The sequence below is a fragment of the Hypanus sabinus genome, unplaced genomic scaffold (genome assembly GCF_030144855.1).
Source record: "Hypanus sabinus isolate sHypSab1 unplaced genomic scaffold, sHypSab1.hap1 scaffold_2467, whole genome shotgun sequence".
Taxonomy (NCBI): domain Eukaryota; kingdom Metazoa; phylum Chordata; class Chondrichthyes; order Myliobatiformes; family Dasyatidae; genus Hypanus; species Hypanus sabinus.
This window is the reverse complement of record NW_026780589.1, coordinates 4,239-22,899: the sequence shown is the minus strand read 5'-3', so window position 1 is coordinate 22,899 and position 18,661 is coordinate 4,239. Positions and strand designations below refer to the sequence as shown.

General features: G+C 57.1%; 1 protein-coding gene across 1 annotated transcript; it reads right to left on the bottom strand.

Annotated features, from left to right (window-relative positions):
• Positions 1–432: 432 nt before the first annotated feature.
• On the bottom strand, positions 433–18,315 carry LOC132387986 (prohibitin-2-like; the record flags this gene model as incomplete). The annotated part of the gene is made up of 4 exons (XM_059960319.1): positions 18,155–18,315; positions 1,310–1,394; positions 716–795; positions 433–617 (listed from the first exon to the last, which is right to left on the bottom strand). Coding segments are annotated over exons 1-4 (477 nt in total), but the record flags the coding sequence as incomplete, so codon positions are not given.
• Between the last annotated feature and the right edge of the window lie 346 nt (positions 18,316–18,661).

Here is an 18,661-nt window from a genome sequence, read left to right as displayed (position 1 = left end):
GGATGAGTTGTGTGTTTGAGAGAGACAGAGTTGTGTGTGAGAGAGACGGAGACAGAGTCGTGTGTGTGTGAGAGAGAGAGAGTTGAGTGTGAGAGAGACAGAGTTGTGTCTGTGAGAGAGAGACAGAGTTGTGTCTGTGAGAGAGAGACAGAGTTGTGTGTGTGTGAGAGAGACAGAGTTGTGTGTTTGAGAGAGGATGAGTTGTGTGTTTGAGAGAGACAGAGTTGTGTGCGTGAGAGAGACAGAGTTGTGTGTGTGAGAGAGAGGGAGAGAGAGAGTGTGCGTGGGGGGGGAGAGAGACACACACACACGCGCAGGTACATTTCTGGCAAGGTCGGGGGCGCCCCAGTGGGGGGGGGTTGAGCGGGATTGGGGACGGGACCCCAGTGGGGGGGGGGGGTCGAGGGGGATTCGGGATGGGACCCCACGTACCTGGGCCCGCTGGATGATGAGCTGTGAGGCGTTGAACTTGGCCACCACGCTCTTCAGCACCTCGTTGACGATGGAGGGCAGGACGCGCTCGTCGTAGTCCAGGCCCAGCTGCTGGTACATGGCCGGCAGGGTGTTGATTTTCGGGCGCGAGAGGACGCGCAGGGCGATGTTCACCATCTGCAGGTCTGGGGGGGGAGGGAGAGAGAGAGCACCCGTCAGCTAAGGCAAGCTGGCAATCACCCCCCCGCCCCTCCCCCCGTCCCGCGATTCCCTGCCCCGTCACCTTTGCTGCCCGTCAGCGAGGAGATCTTCCGCGGCCTGGCCCGGATGTCGTAGATGATCGGGTACTGGATCCACGGTATCCTGGGAGGGAGGGAGGGAGGGAGGGAGGGGCGAAGGAGAAAATTATTTCACCTTGAAGCTGCGCTATCAAATTTGCCCCCCCGTTCCCCAGAATCCTTCAGATTAATCCTGCGCTGCCCTGGGAAACTCAGATCGCCCCCCCCCCCGCCGCCCAAGAACCCTTGAATCGACCCCTCCCTGCCCGGGAACTCCCAAATCGACCCCATCTCCCCGGGAACCCTTCAAATCGACCCCTCCCTCCCTAGGAACCCCCAAATCAACCCCTCCCTGACCAGGAACCCACAAATCGACCCTTCCCTCCCTGGGAACCCCCAAATTAACCCCTCCCTGCCCAGGAACCCTCAAAATTGACCCCTCCCTGCCCAGGAACCCTCAAATGGACCCCCCCCCCGGAACCCTCAAATCAACCCCACTCCCCGGAAACACCGGAAAGCCGGGTCTGAGTGCCTCCGGCTGGACCCATCAAATCGACCCCCCCCCCCACGGCCACCCCGCCGGCCTCGGGCCCCCCTACCTGAGGTGGATCCCCTCAGAAAGGATGGTGTTGGGTTCGATACCTCCAAGCCGGCTGAAAATGATCGCCCGCTGGCCGCCGTCCACTGCCCGGAGAGAGGGGCAGCGGTCAGTATCGGAACCTCAACGAGGGACTCTCCGCCCCCACCCGCCAGTCAGCGCGCCCTCCACTCTCACCGGAGCACGGTCCGGCCTCTTCCACGACAGCACACTCGAGCGGAGTTCTGCTCGCCCCCTCACGGGAGGGGGGTCCTCGCCAGGACCCTTGCTCCGCCAGCTGCGACGAGGATTCGGGCGAGCCCATTTTGTCCGGAGCGCTGGAGGCCGAGGTGGCGGGGGGAGGACCCGATCGAGGTTTATCAAGAGGCGTACAGTCCGTCTTACCCCCCCGGGGAGGATCTGTCCGATACCTGGAGAGCATGTGTGTTTAAGGTGAGGGGGAGGATGTGTGAGGAAAGTTTTGTTTTAATTAATGGAGCAAGCGGTGGATGGCAAGGGGAGGGTTACAGAACTGAGAGACCCAGGGGTTCTCTGTTTCTGAGCCGGGGAGGGGGGGGGGAGAGAGAGATGTCAAAGACGTTAGTCGGGACGCTCCATCGCAGCCCCGCTGGGGATAACGCGTCGCATTCCGACACGATGCTGGAAAACGCACGGTCGCGCACTCTGGCAGTGGAAGTGAAACGGGTGGACTGTTTCCAAAACGGGGAGAGAATCCGGGAGTCTGGGGCGCAGAGGGACTTGGGAGTCCTTGTACAGGGCACTCTGGGGGTGAACTTGCAGGTTGGGTCGGTGGTGAGGAAGGCAAGTGCTACATTAGCATCCATTTTGAGAGGAATAGAATACAAGAGCAGGGATGTGATGCTGGGGCTTTATAAGGCCCTGGTGAGGCCTCGTCTTGAGTATCATGAACAGCTTTGGGCCCCTCATCTTAGAAAAGACATGCTGGCATTGGAGAGGATCCAGAGGAGGTTCACTGGGATGATTTCAGGAATGAAAGGGTTATCATACAGGCCCTGGGTCTGTACTTGCTGGAATTCAGATGAAGTGGGGGGGGGGGGATCTCATTGAATCCTTTCGAATGTCGAAAGGCCTAGACGGAGTGGATGCAGAGAGGTGGGGGAGTCTGGGACGAGAGGGGCACGGCCTCAGGATAGAGGGGCGCCCTTTCGAAACAGAGACGCGGAGAAATTCCTTCAGCCAGAACTGGGTGGTGAATCTGTGGGAGTTTTTGCCGCGTGCAGCTGTGGGGGCCGGGTGGTCGGGCGTGTTTGAGGCCGAGATCGACAGGACTGGACTCGGCATCAAAGGTTACGGGAGAAGGCCGGGAACTGGGGCTGAGGGGGAGATGGGGGGAAAAGGGGAAGCGGCATTATTGTTGACTTTTTTTTGCACTAATTAGTCATTATATATACAAGGGCCCCCCCCCCCCGTTTTCCAAACGTTTGCTTTACGACACCTGGCCTTTACGAAAGGACTGCATTAGCTACCAGTTTTCGCTAACCGAAGAGTTCTCGCTGTTACGGAGAAAGGCAGCGCGCGCCCCGAGCGGCCGAGTCCCTCCCCCCAGGACGGAGTTGCAGCCGCCGTTGCTTAAACACGCGCCCGTGAGCATCTGCGCCTCATCTCGATTCATTTCGAGCATCCGTCAGCGAGGTGCGCCGAGGCGTCGGAGAGCGCGTAAGGTGTCGCTCTTCGTGTAAAACTGGACGCAGTTAAGCGTTTCGATCGTGGTTGACAAAGTCAGCACACCGTCCCGCGCGTTGAACTCGCCTGCGTCCACCGTTTGCACTACAGTCGGCCGGCCTTATCTGCGAGGGATTGGTTCCAGGACCATTCGCGGATAGCAAAAAACGCGGATGCTCAAGTCCCTTATTTAACCTGCCTCAACGTGGTGGACACTAGGACCCGGCGGAACCCCGGACCTCATTCAACCCGTCTCGTTGCGGTGGACGTGAGGACCCGGCGGAACCCCGGACCTCATTTAACCCGTCTCGGTGCGGTGGACGTTAGGACCCGGCGGAACCCCGGACCTCATTTAACCCGTCTCGGTGCGGTGGACGTTAGGACCCGGCGGAACCCCGGACCTCATTTAACCCGTCTCGGTGCGGTGGACGTTAGGACCCGGCGGAACCCCGGACCTTATTTAACCCGTCTCGGTGCGGTGGACGTCAGGACCCGGCGGAACCCCGGACCTCATTCAACCCGTCTCGGTGCGGTGGACGTCAGGACCCGGCGGAACCCCGGACCTCATTCAACCCGTCTCGGTGCGGTGGACGTCAGGAACCGGCGGAACCCCGGACCACATTCAACCCGTCTCGGTGCGGTGGACGTCAGGACCCGGCGGAACCCCGGACCACATTCAACCCGTCTCGGTGCGGTGGACGTCAGGACCCGGCGGAACCCCGGACCTTATTTAACCCGTCTCGGTGCGGTGGACGTCAGGACCCGGCGGAACCCCGGACCTTATTTAACCCGTCTCGGTGCGGTGGACGTCAGGACCCGGCGGAACCCCGGACCTTATTCAACCCGTCTCGGTGCGGTGGATGTCAGGACCCGGCGGAACCCCGGAACGTATTCAACCCGTCCCGGTGCGTTGGGCGTTAGGACCCGGCGGAACCCCGGACCGTATTCAACCCGTCCCGGTGTGGTGGACGTCAGGACCCGGCGGAACCCCGGAACGTATTCAACCCGTCTCGGTGCGGTGGACATTAGGACCCGGCGGAACCCCGGACCTTATTTAACCCGTCACGGTGCGGTGGACGTCAGGACCCGGCGGAACCCCGGACCTCATTCAACCCGTCTCGGTGCGGTGGACGTCAGGACCCGGCGGAACCCCGGACCTCATTCAACCCGTCTCGGTGCGGTGGACGTCAGGACCCGGCGGAACCCCGGACCTCATTCAACCCGTCTCGGTGCGGTGGACGTCAGGACCCGGCGGAACCCCGGACCTCATTTAACCCGTCTCGGTGCGGTGGACGTCAGGACCCGGCGGAACCCCGGACCTCATTCAACCCGTCTCGGTGCGGTGGACGTCAGGACCCGGCGGAACCCCGGACCTCATTTAACCCGTCTCGGTGCGGTGGACGTCAGGACCCGGCGGAACCCCGGACCTCATTCAACCCGTCTCGGTGCGGTGGACGTCAGGACCCGGCGGAACCCCGGACCACATTCAACCCGTCTCGGTGCGGTGGACGTCAGGACCCGGCGGAACCCCGGACCACATTCAACCCGTCTCGGTGCGGTGGACGTCAGGACCCGGCGGAACCCCGGACCTTATTCAACCCGTCTCGGTGCGGTGGATGTCAGGACCCGGCGGAACCCCGGAACGTATTCAACCCGTCCCGGTGCGTTGGGCGTTAGGACCCGGCGGAACCCCGGACCGTATTCAACCCGTCCCGGTGCGGTGGACGTCAGGACCCGACGGAACCCCGGAACGTATTCAACCCGTCTCGGTGCGGTGGACATTAGGACCCGGCGGAACCCCGGACCTTATTTAACCCGTCACGGTGCGGTGGACACTAGGACCCAGCGGAACCCCGGACCTCATTTAACCCGTCTCGGTGCGGTGGACGTCAGGACCCGGCGGAACCCCGGACCACATTCAACCCGTCCCAGTGCGGTGGACATCAGGACCCGGCGGAACCCCGGACCTCATTCAACCCGTCCCAGTGCGGTGGACATCAGGACCCGGCGGAACCCCGGACCTTATTCAACCCGTCCCGGTGCGGTGGACATTAGGACCCGGCGGAACCCCGGACCTTATTTAACCCGTCTTGGTGCGGTGGACGTCAGGACCCGGCGGAACCCCGGACCTCATTTAACCCGTCTTGGTGCGGTGGACGTCAGGACCCGGCGGAACCCTGGACCTTATTTAAACCATCTCGGTGCGGTGGACATTAGGACCCGGTGACAGAGCTCTGAATTCACAGTGTTTCTGTTCACGAAAATAATCACGATCGCGATTGAAAATAAAGTGGAAATAATGAAGCGATCGGAAAGAGGTGAAACTCCATCGGTCATTTGAAAAGCGTCAGGCTGCAGTCGGTCAACGATCGGAACAATTTTAAATGAGAAAGGCTCTGCCCCGATGAAAGCTGCAATTATTACTACGCAAGGCAGTGGTTTAATTATCGGGCTTTGGGGTTTTGATCCTCCCGGTGCTGAAACGTACGTTCTTAAGCATCTTACGTGCATAGAAAGGTAAAACAGAACTGAATGAAGTAATTACAGAAGGCGGCTACTGGCATAAGGAAGTGTTTAACTGTGACGGAACTGCAATTCATTGGGGAAGGAAGTTTCCGAGCACCCCAGCCCGCGACAGCTCAGCCGAACACACCGTGTTCGCGGTCGTCCCGATTCCGGTACAGGAAACTACGCTCCACGTACATTATTTCTACTTTATACAGGCTGTGTATTTTTATGTGTTGCTTGGTATGGTTTGGCAGCTTCATAGCTTAAAGGTTACCATTTCATCACGAGCTGATCCAATCTCCCCTTTGGTCCCATTCACCCGCCTTCTCACCATAGCCTTTGATGCCCGGGCTAATCAGATACCTATCAATCTCTGCCTTAAATACACCCAGTGACTTGGTCTTCACCGCCGCCCGTGACAACAAATTGCACAGATTCAGACAGACAGACATACTTTATTGACCCCGAGGGAAATTGGGTTTTGTTACAGACCAAGGATAGAGCAGAAAAATAACAATATAAAACCATGAATAATTAAATAATAATCAGTTAATCATGCCCAGTGAAAATAAGTCCAGGACCAGCCTATGGGCTCAGGGTGTCTGACACTCCAAGGGAGGAGTTGTAAAGTTTGATTCACCACCCTCTGGCTAAAATAAATTCTTTGCATCTCCGTTCTGAATGGGCACCCTGCAATCCTCAAGTCGTGCCCTCTCGTACTAGACTCCCCCACCATGGGAAACAACTTTGCCACATCCATTCTCTTACAGAGAGTGCTACGTAGTCAGATTATACGCCACGTAGTGAGATTATACGCCATGTAGTGAGATTATACGCCACGTAGTGAGATTATACGCCAGGTAGTGAGATTTCCGCTACGCTAGACAGAGCTGCAATGATTGCAGAAAAGTATTTCTATTTTATATCGGCTGTGTATCACATCGTTCCCACTCTTACTATACAGAACTGTCATTTTAAGCTTTATGCATTATCTGGCATGATTTTGCAGGTTATTTTTTTGGGTCCCAAGTTTTCCAACTGATTAATGAACGGGAATCGCTTCTTCGCCTTACGACCGTTTCACGGGAACGCTCTGCCTTCGGATGGCGGGTGGGGGGGGGGGGGAACGGACCTGTGCAAGGACTTTCACGTACTCATGTTAAGCCCTGGGGGGAGTCTCGCTGCCAACGTAGCTGTCCGTCTGTAGGAGCGACGTTCGAACGCCACCGGTCAGGTTCCCGCGCGGCGCGCGGTGAGTTGGGGGCCTGCCAGTCGGCGCGCCGGGGGGGAGAGCCCGGCCGGAGGGTTCGACCCGGTTGGGAGGGGACGGCACCGTCGTCCGATGGTGCCAGGCGCCGAGGCTCGGAGAGTGTGGACTTTCGGAACTCGTGCGCGCCAGACCGTTCCACCACAATGGGCCCTCGTTGTTTTCGTTCCATTTCTTTTGAAACCAACCCTTCAGCTCAGATTCGTAAGTGTAATTCTTTTAATCGTCCGCCGCCTGTCGTTTCCCGGCCCTGAGCTGTTACAGGGCGGCAGAATACATGGCGTCCACACAAACCGGGTGGGGGGGGGGGGGGGGACAGCCGTCTCAATCTCACGGGTTTCGCGGGGCCAGAGTGCGTCTTCCCTGGACTCCCCCCCCCCCCCCGAGGAAACCAGCGTTTCAGAAATAGAGAGGGAAAAAATTTGCACAGATGGTAGCGGGCACGAGCCCAGTCTGTCATGGGTAAATCCCTCCCCACCAGTGAGCACATCGACACGAGACGCTGTCGCAGGAAAGCAGCGTCCATCGTCAGGGACCCCCACCACCCAGGACCTGCTCTCTTCTCACCCCTCAACCATCGGGAAGGAGGTACAGGAGCCTCAGGACCCACACCACCAGGTTCAGGGACAGTTATCACCCCTCAACCATCAGGAAGGAGGTACAGGAGCCTCAGGACCCACACCACCAGGTTCAGGGACAGTTATCACCCCTCAACCATCAGGAAGGAGGTACAGGAGCCTCAGGACCCACACCACCAGGTTCAGGGACAGTTATCACCCCTCAACCATCAGGAAGGAGGTACAGGAGCCTCAGGACCCACACCACCAGGTTCAGGGACAGTTATCACCCCTCAACCATCAGGAAGGAGATACAGGAGCCTCAGGACCCACACCACCAGGTTCAGGGACAGTTATCACCCCTCAACCATCAGGAAGGAGGTACGGGAGCCTCAGGACCCACACCACCAGGTTCAGGGACAGTTATCACCCCTCAACCATCAGGAAGGAGGTACTGGAGCCTCAGGACCCACACCACCAGGTTCAGGGACAGTTATCACCCCTCAACCATCAGGAAGGAGGTACAGGAGCCTCAGGACCCACACCACCAGGTTCAGGGACAGTTATCACCCCTCAACCATCAGGAAGGAGGTACGGGAGCCTCAGGACCCACACCACCAGGTTCAGGGACAGTTATCACCCCTCAACCATCAGGAAGGAGGTACGGGAGCCTCAGGACCCACACCACCAGGTTCAGGGACAGTTATCACCCCACAACCATCAGGAAGGAGGTACAGGAGCCTCAGGACCCACACCACCAGGTTCAGGGACAGTTATCACCCCTCAACCATCAGGAAGGAGATACAGGAGCCTCAGGACCCACACCACCAGGTTCAGGGACAGTTATCACCCCTCAACCATCAGGAAGGAGGTACGGGAGCCTCAGGACCCACACCACCAGGTTCAGGGACAGTTATCACCCCTCAACCATCAGGAAGGAGGTACTGGAGCCTCAGGACCCACACCACCAGGTTCAGGGACAGTTATCACCCCTCAACCATCAGGAAGGAGGTACAGGAGCCTCAGGACCCACACCACCAGGTTCAGGGACAGTTATCACCCCTCAACCATCAGGAAGGAGGTACGGGAGCCTCAGGACCCACACCACCAGGTTCAGGGACAGTTATCACCCCTCAACCATCAGGAAGGAGGTACGGGAGCCTCAGGACCCACACCACCAGGTTCAGGGACAGTTATCACCCCACAACCATCAGGAAGGAGGTACGGGAGCCTCAGGACCCACACCACCAGGTTCAGGGACAGTTATCACCCCTCAACCATCAGGAAGGAGGTACGGGAGCCTCAGGACCCACACCACCAGGTTCAGGGACAGTTATCACCCCTCAACCATCAGGAAGGAGGTACAGGAGCCTCAGGACCCACACCACCAGGTTCAGGGACAGTTATCACCCCTCAACCATCAGGAAGGAGGTACGGGAGCCTCAGGACCCACACCACCAGGTTCAGGGACAGTTATCACCCCTCAACCATCAGGAAGGAGGTACGGGAGCCTCAGGACCCACACCACCAGGTTCAGGGACAGTTATCACCCCTCAACCATCAGGAAGGAGGTACGGGAGCCTCAGGACCCACACCACCAGGTTCAGGGACAGTTATCACCCCTCAACCATCAGGAAGGAGATACAGGAGCCTCAGGACCCACACCACCAGGTTCAGGGACAGTTATCACCCCTCAACCATCAGGAAGGAGGTACGGGAGCCTCAGGACCCACACCACCAGGTTCAGGGACAGTTATCACCCATCAACCATCAGGAAGGAGGTACGGGAGCCTCAGGACCCACACCACCAGGTTCAGGGACAGTTATCACCCCTCAACCATCAGGAAGGAGGTACTGGAGCCTCAGGACCCACAGCACCAGGTTCAGGGACAGTTATCACACCTCAAACATCAGGAAGGAGGTACGGGAGCCTCAGGACCCACACCACCAGGTTCAGGGACAGTTAACACCCCTCAACCATCAGGAAGGAGGTACAGGAGCCTCAGGACCCACACCACCAGGTTCAGGGACAGTTATCACCCCTCAACCATCAGGAAGGAGGTACAGGAGCCTCAGGACCCACACCACCAGATTCAGGGACAGTTATCACCCCTCAACCATCAGGAAGGAGCCTCAGGACCCACACCACCAGGTTCAGGGACAGTTATCACCCCTCGGCCATCAGGAAGGAGATACAGGAGCCTCAGGACCCACACCACCAGGTTCAGGGACAGTTATCACCCCTCAACCATCAGGAAGGAGGTACGGGAGCCTCAGGACCCACACCACCAGGTTCAGGGACAGTTATCACCCCTCAACCATCAGGAAGGAGGTACGGGAGCCTCAGGACCCACACCACCAGGTTCAGGGACAGTTATCACCCCTCAACCATCAGGAAGGAGGTACAGGAGCCTCAGGACCCACACCACCAGGTTCAGGGACAGTTATCACCCCTCAACCATCAGGAAGGAGGTACAGGAGCCTCAGGACCCACACCACCAGGTTCAGGGACAGTTATCACCCCACAACCTTCAGGAAGGAGGTACGGGAGCCTCAGGACACACACCACCAGGTTCAGGGACAGTTATCACCCCTCAACCATCAGGAAGGAGGTACAGGAGCCTCAGGACCCACACCACCAGGTTCCGGGACAGTTATCACCCCACAACCATCAGGAAGGAGGTACGGGAGCCTCAGGACCCACACCACCAGGTTCAGGGACAGTTATCACCCCTCAACCAGCAGGAAGGAGGTACAGGAGCCTCAGGACCCACACCACCAGATTCAGGGACAGTTATCACCCCTCAACCATCAGGAAGGAGGTACGGGAGCCTCAGGACCCACAGCACCAGGTTCAGGGACAGTTATCACCCCTCAACCATCAGGAAGGAGGTACGGGAGCCTCAGGACCCACACCACCAGGTTCCGGGACAGTTATCACCCCTCAACCATCAGGAAGGAGGTACGGGAGCCTCAGGACCCACACCACCAGGTTCAGGGACAGTTATCACCCCTCAACCATCAGGAAGGAGGTACGGGACCTCAGGACCCACACCACCAGGTTCAGGGACAGTTATCACCCCTCAACCATCAGGAAGGAGGTACGGGAGCCTCAGGACCCACACCACCAGGTTCAGGGACAGTTATCACCCCTCAACCATCAGGAAGGAGGTACGGGAGCCTCAGGACCCACACCACCAGGTTCAGGGACAGTTATCACCCCTCAACCATCAGGAAGGAGGTACGGGAGCCTCAGGACCCACAGCACCAGGTTCAGGGACAGTTATCACACCTCAAACATCAGGAAGGAGGTACGGGAGCCTCAGGACCCACACCACCAGGTTCAGGGACAGTTAACACCCCTCAACCATCAGGAAGGAGGTACAGGAGCCTCAGGACCCACACCACCAGGTTCAGGGACAGTTATCACCCCTCAACCATCAGGAAGGAGGTACAGGAGCCTCAGGACCCACACCACCAGATTCAGGGACAGTTATCACCCCTCAACCATCAGGAAGGAGCCTCAGGACCCACACCACCAGGTTCAGGGACAGTTATCACCCCTCAACCATCAGGAAGGAGGTACAGGAGCCTCAGGACCCACACCACCAGGTTCAGGGACAGTTATCACCCCTCGGCCATCAGGAAGGAGATACAGGAGCCTCAGGACCCACACCACCAGGTTCAGGGACAGTTATCACCCCTCAACCATCAGGAAGGAGGTACGGGAGCCTCAGGACCCACACCACCAGGTTCAGGGACAGTTATCACCCCTCAACCATCAGGAAGGAGGTACAGGAGCCTCAGGACCCACACCACCAGGTTCAGGGACAGTTATCACCCCACAACCATCAGGAAGGAGGTACGGGAGCCTCAGGACCCACACCACCAGGTTCAGGGACAGTTATCACCCCTCAACCATCAGGAAGGAGGTACGGGAGCCTCAGGATCCACACCACCAGGTTCAGGGACAGTTATCACCCCTCAACCATCAGGAAGGAGGTACAGGAGCCTCAGGACCCACACCACCAGGTTCAGGGACAGTTATCACCCCTCAACCATCAGGAAGGAGGTACGGGAGCCTCAGGACCCACACCACCAGGTTCAGGGACAGTTATCACCCCTCAACCATCAGGAAGGAGGTACGGGAGCCTCAGGACCCACACCACCAGGTTCAGGGACAGTTATCACCCCTCAACCATCAGGAAGGAGGTACGGGAGCCTCAGGACCCACACCACCAGGTTCAGGGACAGTTATCACCCCTCAACCATCAGGAAGGAGATACAGGAGCCTCAGGACCCACACCACCAGGTTCAGGGACAGTTATCACCCCTCAACCATCAGGAAGGAGGTACGGGAGCCTCAGGACCCACACCACCAGGTTCAGGGACAGTTATCACCCCTCAACCATCAGGAAGGAGGTACAGGAGCCTCAGGACCCACACCACCAGATTCAGGGACAGCTATCACCCCTCAACCATCAGGAAGGAGCCTCAGGACCCACACCACCAGGTTCAGGGACAGTTATCACCCCTCGGCCATCAGGAAGGAGATACAGGAGCCTCAGGACCCACACCACCAGGTTCAGGGACAGTTATCACCCCTCAACCATCAGGAAGGAGGTACGGGAGCCTCAGGACCCACACCACCAGGTTCAGGGACAGTTATCACCCCTCAACCATCAGGAACGAGGTACGGGAGCCTCAGGACCCACACCCCCAGGTTCAGGGACAGTTATCACCCCTCAACCATCAGGAAGGAGGTACGGGAGCCTCAGGACCCACACCACCAGGTTCAGGGACAGTTATCAGCCCTCAACCATCAGGAAGGAGGTACAGGAGCCTCAGGACCCACACCACCAGGTTCAGGGACAGTTATCACCCCTCAGCCATCAGGCTCTTGAACAAAACAGGATAACTTACTCATCCATGGCAATGTTCCCGCAACCAGTGACCTCACTTTCAAGGACTCACTATCTCATTATCTCCTGTTCTCGTTATTTATTGCTATTTATTTATATTTTACTTTTCCCTCTGACCCTGACTCTTCTGTAGAGTTGCTGAATTTCAGGGTTTTTTTTATGTGGTGACAATAAAATTACTTTGAAAGAACTGGTCAAAGAACACTGAGTCTAGTGTAGTTTTCTGTCGTGTCCAGCGCTTTTTGTTTTTTACTGTGTGCTGTCCCAGCCATTATGGTCGAAATGCCAATAAAGACCTCACTCGATGTACGCGAAGTTAACAAATTTCACGTCAGATAATAAGAAGTAGGTTTTGTGGCCCGTTCCCCCATTTGATATGATCGGGGCCGGTCTGAGACCGGTCAAAGAACACTGAGGCTGTCTACAAGAAGGGTCAGGGCCGTCTCTATTTCCTGAGGAGACTGAGGTCCTTTAACATCTGCCGGACGATGCTGAGGATGTTCTATGAGTCTGTGGTGGCCAGTGCTATCATGTTTGCTGTTGTGTGCCGGGGCAGCAGGCTGAGGGTAGCAGACACCAACAGAATCAACAAACTCATTCGTGTGGCCAGTGATGCTGTAGGGGTGGAACTGGACTCTCTGATGGTGGTGTCTGAAAAGAGGATGCTGTCCAAGTTACATGCCATCTTGGACAACGACTCCCATCCACTCCATAATGTACTGGTCAGGCACAGTCTATCTGTTTATCTATCTATGAGAGTGTGTGAGAGAGTGTGTGTGAGAGAGTGTGTGTGAGAGAGTGTGCGTGAGAGAGTGTGCGTGAGAGAGTGTGCGTGAGAGAGTGTGCGTGAGAGAGTGTGCGTGAGAGAGTGTGCGTGAGAGAGTGTGCGTGAGAGAGTGTGCGTGAGAGAGTGTGCGTGAGAGAGTGTGCGTGAGAGAGTGTGCGTGAGAGAGTGTGCGTGAGAGAGTGTGCGTGAGAGAGTGTGCGTGAGAGAGTGTGCGTGAGAGAGTGTGCGTGAGAGAGTGTGCGTGAGAGAGTGTGCGTGAGAGAGTGTGCGTGAGAGAGTGTGCGTGAGAGAGTGTGCGTGAGAGAGTGTGCGTGAGAGAGTGTGCGTGAGAGAGTGTGCGTGAGAGAGTGTGCGTGAGAGAGTGTGCGTGAGAGAGTGTGCGTGAGAGAGTGTGCGTGAGAGAGTGTGCGTGAGAGAGTGTGCGTGAGAGAGTGTGCGAGAGAGTGTGCGAGAGAGTGTGCGAGAGAGTGTGCGAGAGAGTGTGCGAGAGAGTGTGCGAGAGAGTGTGCGAGAGAGTGTGCGAGAGAGTGTGCGAGAGAGTGTGCGAGAGTGTGCGAGAGTGTGTGCGAGAGTGTGTGCGAGAGTGTGCGAGAGAGAGTGCGAGAGAGAGTGCGAGAGAGTGTGCGAGAGAGTGTGCGAGAGAGTGTGAGAGTGTGTGAGAGGGTGTGAGAGGGAGTGTGTGAGAGTGAGTGTGTGAGAGGGTGTGAGAGGGAGTGTGTGAGAGGGAGTGTGTGAGAGGGTGTGTGAGAGGGAGTGTGAGAGGGAGTGTGAGAGGGAGTGTGTGAGAGGGAGTGTGTGAGAGGGAGTGTGTGAGAGGGAGTGTGTGAGAGAGTGTGTGAGAGTGTGTGTGAGAGAGTGTGTGAGAGAGTGTGTGAGAGAGTGTGTGAGAGAGAGTGTGAGAGAGAGTGTGAGAGTGTGTGAGAGAGAGTGTGAGAGGGAGTGTGTGAGAGGGAGTGTGTGAGAGGGAGTGTGTGAGAGGGAGTGTGTGAGAGGGAGTGTGTGAGAGGGAGTGTGTGAGAGAGTGTGCGAGAGAGTGTGCGAGAGTGTGCGAGAGTGTGCGAGAGTGTGCGAGAGTGTGTGAGAGTGTGTGAGAGTGTGTGAGAGAGTGTGTGAGAGTGTGTGAGAGAGTGTGTGAGAGTGTGTGAGAGTGTGTGAGAGAGTGTGTGAGAGTGTGTGAGAGAGTGTGTGAGAGAGTGTGAGAGTGTGTGAGAGTGTGTGAGAGTGTGCGAGAGAGAGTGCGAGAGAGAGTGCGAGAGAGTGTGCGAGAGAGAGTGCGAGAGAGTGTGCGAGAGAGTGTGCGAGAGAGTGTGCGAGAGTGTGCGAGAGAGAGTGCGAGAGAGAGTGCGAGAGAGAGTGCGAGAGAGAGTGCGAGAGAGAGTGCGTGAGAGAGTGCGTGAGAGAGTGCGAGAGAGAGTGTGAGAGAGAGTGTGAGAGGGAGTGTGTGAGAGGGAGTGTGTGAGAGGGAGTGTGTGAGAGGGAGTGTGTGAGAGGGAGTGTGTGAGAGGGAGTGTGTGAGAGGGTGTGTGAGAGGGTGTGTGAGAGGGAGTGTGTGAGAGGGAGTGTGTGAGAGGGAGTGTGTGAGAGGGAGTGTGTGAGAGGGAGTGTGTGAGAGAGTGTGTGAGAGTGTGTGTGAGAGAGTGTGTGAGAGAGTGTGTGAGAGAGTGTGTGAGAGAGTGTGTGAGAGAGTGTGTGGGGAGGGTTGGGGGAGATCACCCCTCCCTCCTCAGATACGCCTCGAGGCACAAAGACATTTCCACCCTCCTGCAGGAACCCCGAGAGATTAACTTGACGCTCGAGCAAGCGCAGTCATTTCCGTGAGACCACAAGGCACGGGAGTCCGCTCCGCCGTTCAATCGTGGCCGACACCTTTCCCCCACTATCTCCCCCTCAGCCCCAGTTCCCGGCTTTCTCCCCAGAACCTTCGATGCCGAGTCCAGTCAAGAACCTCTGCCTCAAATATGCCCAACAAGTTCCACAACTTCACCAGGCGAGTTCAACGCGCGGGATGGTGTGCTGACTTTGTCGACCACGATCAAAACGCTTAACTGCGTCCAGTTTTACACGAAGCACGACACCTTACGCGCTCTCCGACGCCTCAGGGCGCACCTCGCTGACGGATGCTCGAAATGAATCGAGATGAGGCGCAGATGCTCACGGGCGCGTGTTTAAGCAACGGCGGCTGCAACTCCGTCCCGGGGGGAGGGACTCGGCCGCTCGGGGCGCGCGCTGCCTTTCTCCGTAACAGCGAGAACTCTTCGGTTAGCGAAAACTGGTAGCTAATGCAGGCCTTTCGTAAAGGCCAGGTGTCGTAAAGCAAACGTTCGGAAAACGGGGGGGGGGGGGGCCCTTGTATATATAATGACTAATTAGTGCAAAAAAAAAGTCAACAATAATGCCGCTTCCCCTTTTCCCCCCATCTCCCCCTCAGCCCCAGTTCCCGGCCTTCTCCCGTAACCTTTGATGCCGAGTCCAGTCAAGAACCTGTCGATCTCGGCCTCAAACACGCCCGACCACCCAGCCCCCACGCGGCAAAAACTCCCACAGATTCACCACCCAGTTCTGGCTGAAGGAATTTCTCCGCGTCTCTGTTTCGAAAGGGCGCCCCTCTATCCTGAGGCCGTGCCCCTCTCGTCCCAGACTCCCCCACCTCTCTGCATCCACTCTGTCCAGGCCTTTCGACATTCGAAAGGTTTCAATGAGATCCCCCGCTCATCTTTCTGAAATTCCGGCGATCACAAACGCTCCTGGTGTGATAACCCTTTCCTTCCCGGAGTCCTCCCAGTGAACCTCCTCCGATGCCAGCACCTCTCTTCTGAGGTGAGGGGCCCAAAACTGTTCACGATACTCAAGGCGAGTAGATTGAAAGTGAGTTGTTGAAAGATTGGAGCGACTGGGCTTGTATACACTGGAATTTAGAAGGACGAGAGGGGATCTGATTGAAACGTGTAAGATTATTGAGGGATTGAACACGCTGGAGGCAGGAAACACGTTCCCGATGTTGGGGGGAGTCCAGAACCAGAGGCCACAGTTTGAGAATAAGGGGTGGGCCATTTTGAACGGAGTTGAGGAGAAACTTTTTCACCCGGAGAGTTGTGGATCTGTGGAATGCTCTGCCCCAGAAGGCAGTGGAGGCCAATTCTCTGGGTGCCTTCGAGAGAGAGTTAGATAGAGCTCTGAAAGATAGCGGAGTCAGGGGATATGGGGAGAGGGCAGGAACGGGGTACAGATTGTGGATGATCAGCCATGATCACAGTGAATGGCTCGAAGGGCCGAATGGCCTACTCCTGCAGCTACTGTCCATTGCGAGGCCTCACCAGAGCCTTATAAAACCTCAGCATCACATCCTCTCTCTTGTATTCCAGACCTCTCGAGGTGAATGCTGACGTGGCGTTTGCCTTCCTCACTGCAAGTTCACCCCCAGGGTGCCCTGCTCGAGGACTCCCGAGCCCCTCTGCGCCCCAGGGAAGAGGGGGTCCCCTTTCAAATCAGAGATGCGGAGAGTCTGTTTCAGAAGGCACAGAGCCTCACTGCTGAAGGAACAGCGGACGTCATGGAGGGTTACTCTGCGAGTGGAACAATAACCCTTCCGTTCCTGGAATCACCCTCGTGAACCTCCTCCAGTGCCAAGGCTACCGGGATAAGCTGCGAGGGGTCCGCCAGCCGCATGGAGCCACACCCACGGTCGACCCGGGGGGCGGCGGAGAGCCCCCCCGGGCACCGAACACCCTTCCCACCCCGCCTGCCGGGGCCGGTGAGAGTCGGGGGCAGGCCCAGGAGCCCCAGCGGGTACCCGGGGACGGGGTTCCCAGGGCACGGCGCTGTCCAAAGCGTGAGTTTGCCCCTCCGCGGGGCTCCGTCTGCTCGTCCCGCCAGCGTCACCCTCCCCCGGACGACCTCTCTCCTCACAAAACTCCTCCCCTCATCCGGCAGGTGAGACAAAAGCCCAACCAGGCTGAAGGACGGTTTCTACACCCGCTGTTATCAGACGATCGACCGGGCCCCCCCCCACCTCGGACAATCGGATAGCCTCCACCTCATCCCGTCCCTATATCCGGAACAGCGACTCTTTGTTCTAGAAACATAGAAACCCACGGCACAATACAGGCCCTTCGGCCCACAAAGCTGTGCCGAACATGTCCCTACCTCAGAAATTACCCGGGTTACCCACAACCCTCTATTTTTCTAAGCTCCACGTACCCATCCAGTAGTCTCTTAACAGACCCCATCGTTTCCCCCTCCACCACCGTCGCTGGCAGCCCGTTCCACACACTCACCACTCTCTGAGTGAAAAACTCACCCCTGACATCTCCTCTGTACCTACTCCCCAGCACCTCAAACCCGTGTCCTCTTGTGGCAACCATTTCAGCCCCGGGGAAAAGCCTCTGACTATCCACACGATCAATGCCTCTCATCATCTTGTACACCTCTATCGGGTCACCCCTCATCCTCCGTCACTCCGAGGAGAAAAGGCCGAGTTCACTCAACCTATTCTCATAAGGCATGCTCCCCAATCCAGGCATCATCCTTGTAAATCTCCTCTGCACCCTTTCTTTGGCTTCCACGTCCTTCCTGTAGTGAGGCGACCGGAACTGAGCACAGTACTCCAAGTGGGGTCTGACCAGGGTCCGATAGAGCTGCAACATTACCTCTCGGCTCCTAAACTCAATCCCACGATTGATGAAGGCCAATACACCGTACGCCTTCTTAACCACAGAGTCAACCTGCGCAGCTGCTTTGAGTGTCCTGTGGACTCGGACCCCAAGATCCCTCTGATCCTCCACACTGCCCAGAGTCTCACCATTAATACTATATTCTGCCGTCAGATTTGACCGACCAAAATGAACCACCTCACACTTATCTGGGTTGAACTCCATCTGCCACTTCTCAGCCCAGTTTTACATCCTATCGATGTCCCGCTGTGACCTCTGACAGCCCTCCACACTATCCACTACACCCCCGACCTTTGTCTCATATTTGAACTACCAAAAAAAAACTGTTCTGTGACTGTTTGAGCTCGTACGGTGCAAAGATCCGATCTGCAGATACACAGTGGACCTTGGCTCAAACCAAATTCCAGCCAGCAAATACCTTCCAGTGCGATCCCCCCGCAGCCCCCTCCTACCTGTGAAAAGAGACTCCTTCACACCGTACACGAGGGCCCCAGCTCCCAGCATCAGCTTCAGGGCAGTTCCCGCACCACGGCCTCCCGCGGGCATCCGCGAGGCAAAGTCTCGGAGGTTCTGAGCCATCTGGAAAGAGACAGAGGGGGGCAGGAGTTAGACCAGGCATGGGCAAACTACGGCCCGCGGGCCATTTGCGGCCCGTTAAGCTTTTTAATCCGGCACGCAGAACTTGATGAAATTATATTAATAGACCTTGCTAATGTTTTTTCCCCGCAATTCTGGCGTTTTCCCAATAGATGACGCACTCTATATACATTTGTGGCGACCCATTTCCTGGCACATCCGAACCGGCTCACAATTAGCCAGCGTTCCGGCTAAGGGAGATAGCCTGCGGGGGTTTGCGAGCACAGAGCTCCGCATTCTGGCGCGCTCTCACGGTTCTGTCATTGTGCGGGTCGTTGTTGAGTTTTGGCACAGGGGACAATTGAATAAGAAGGAGCAGGACA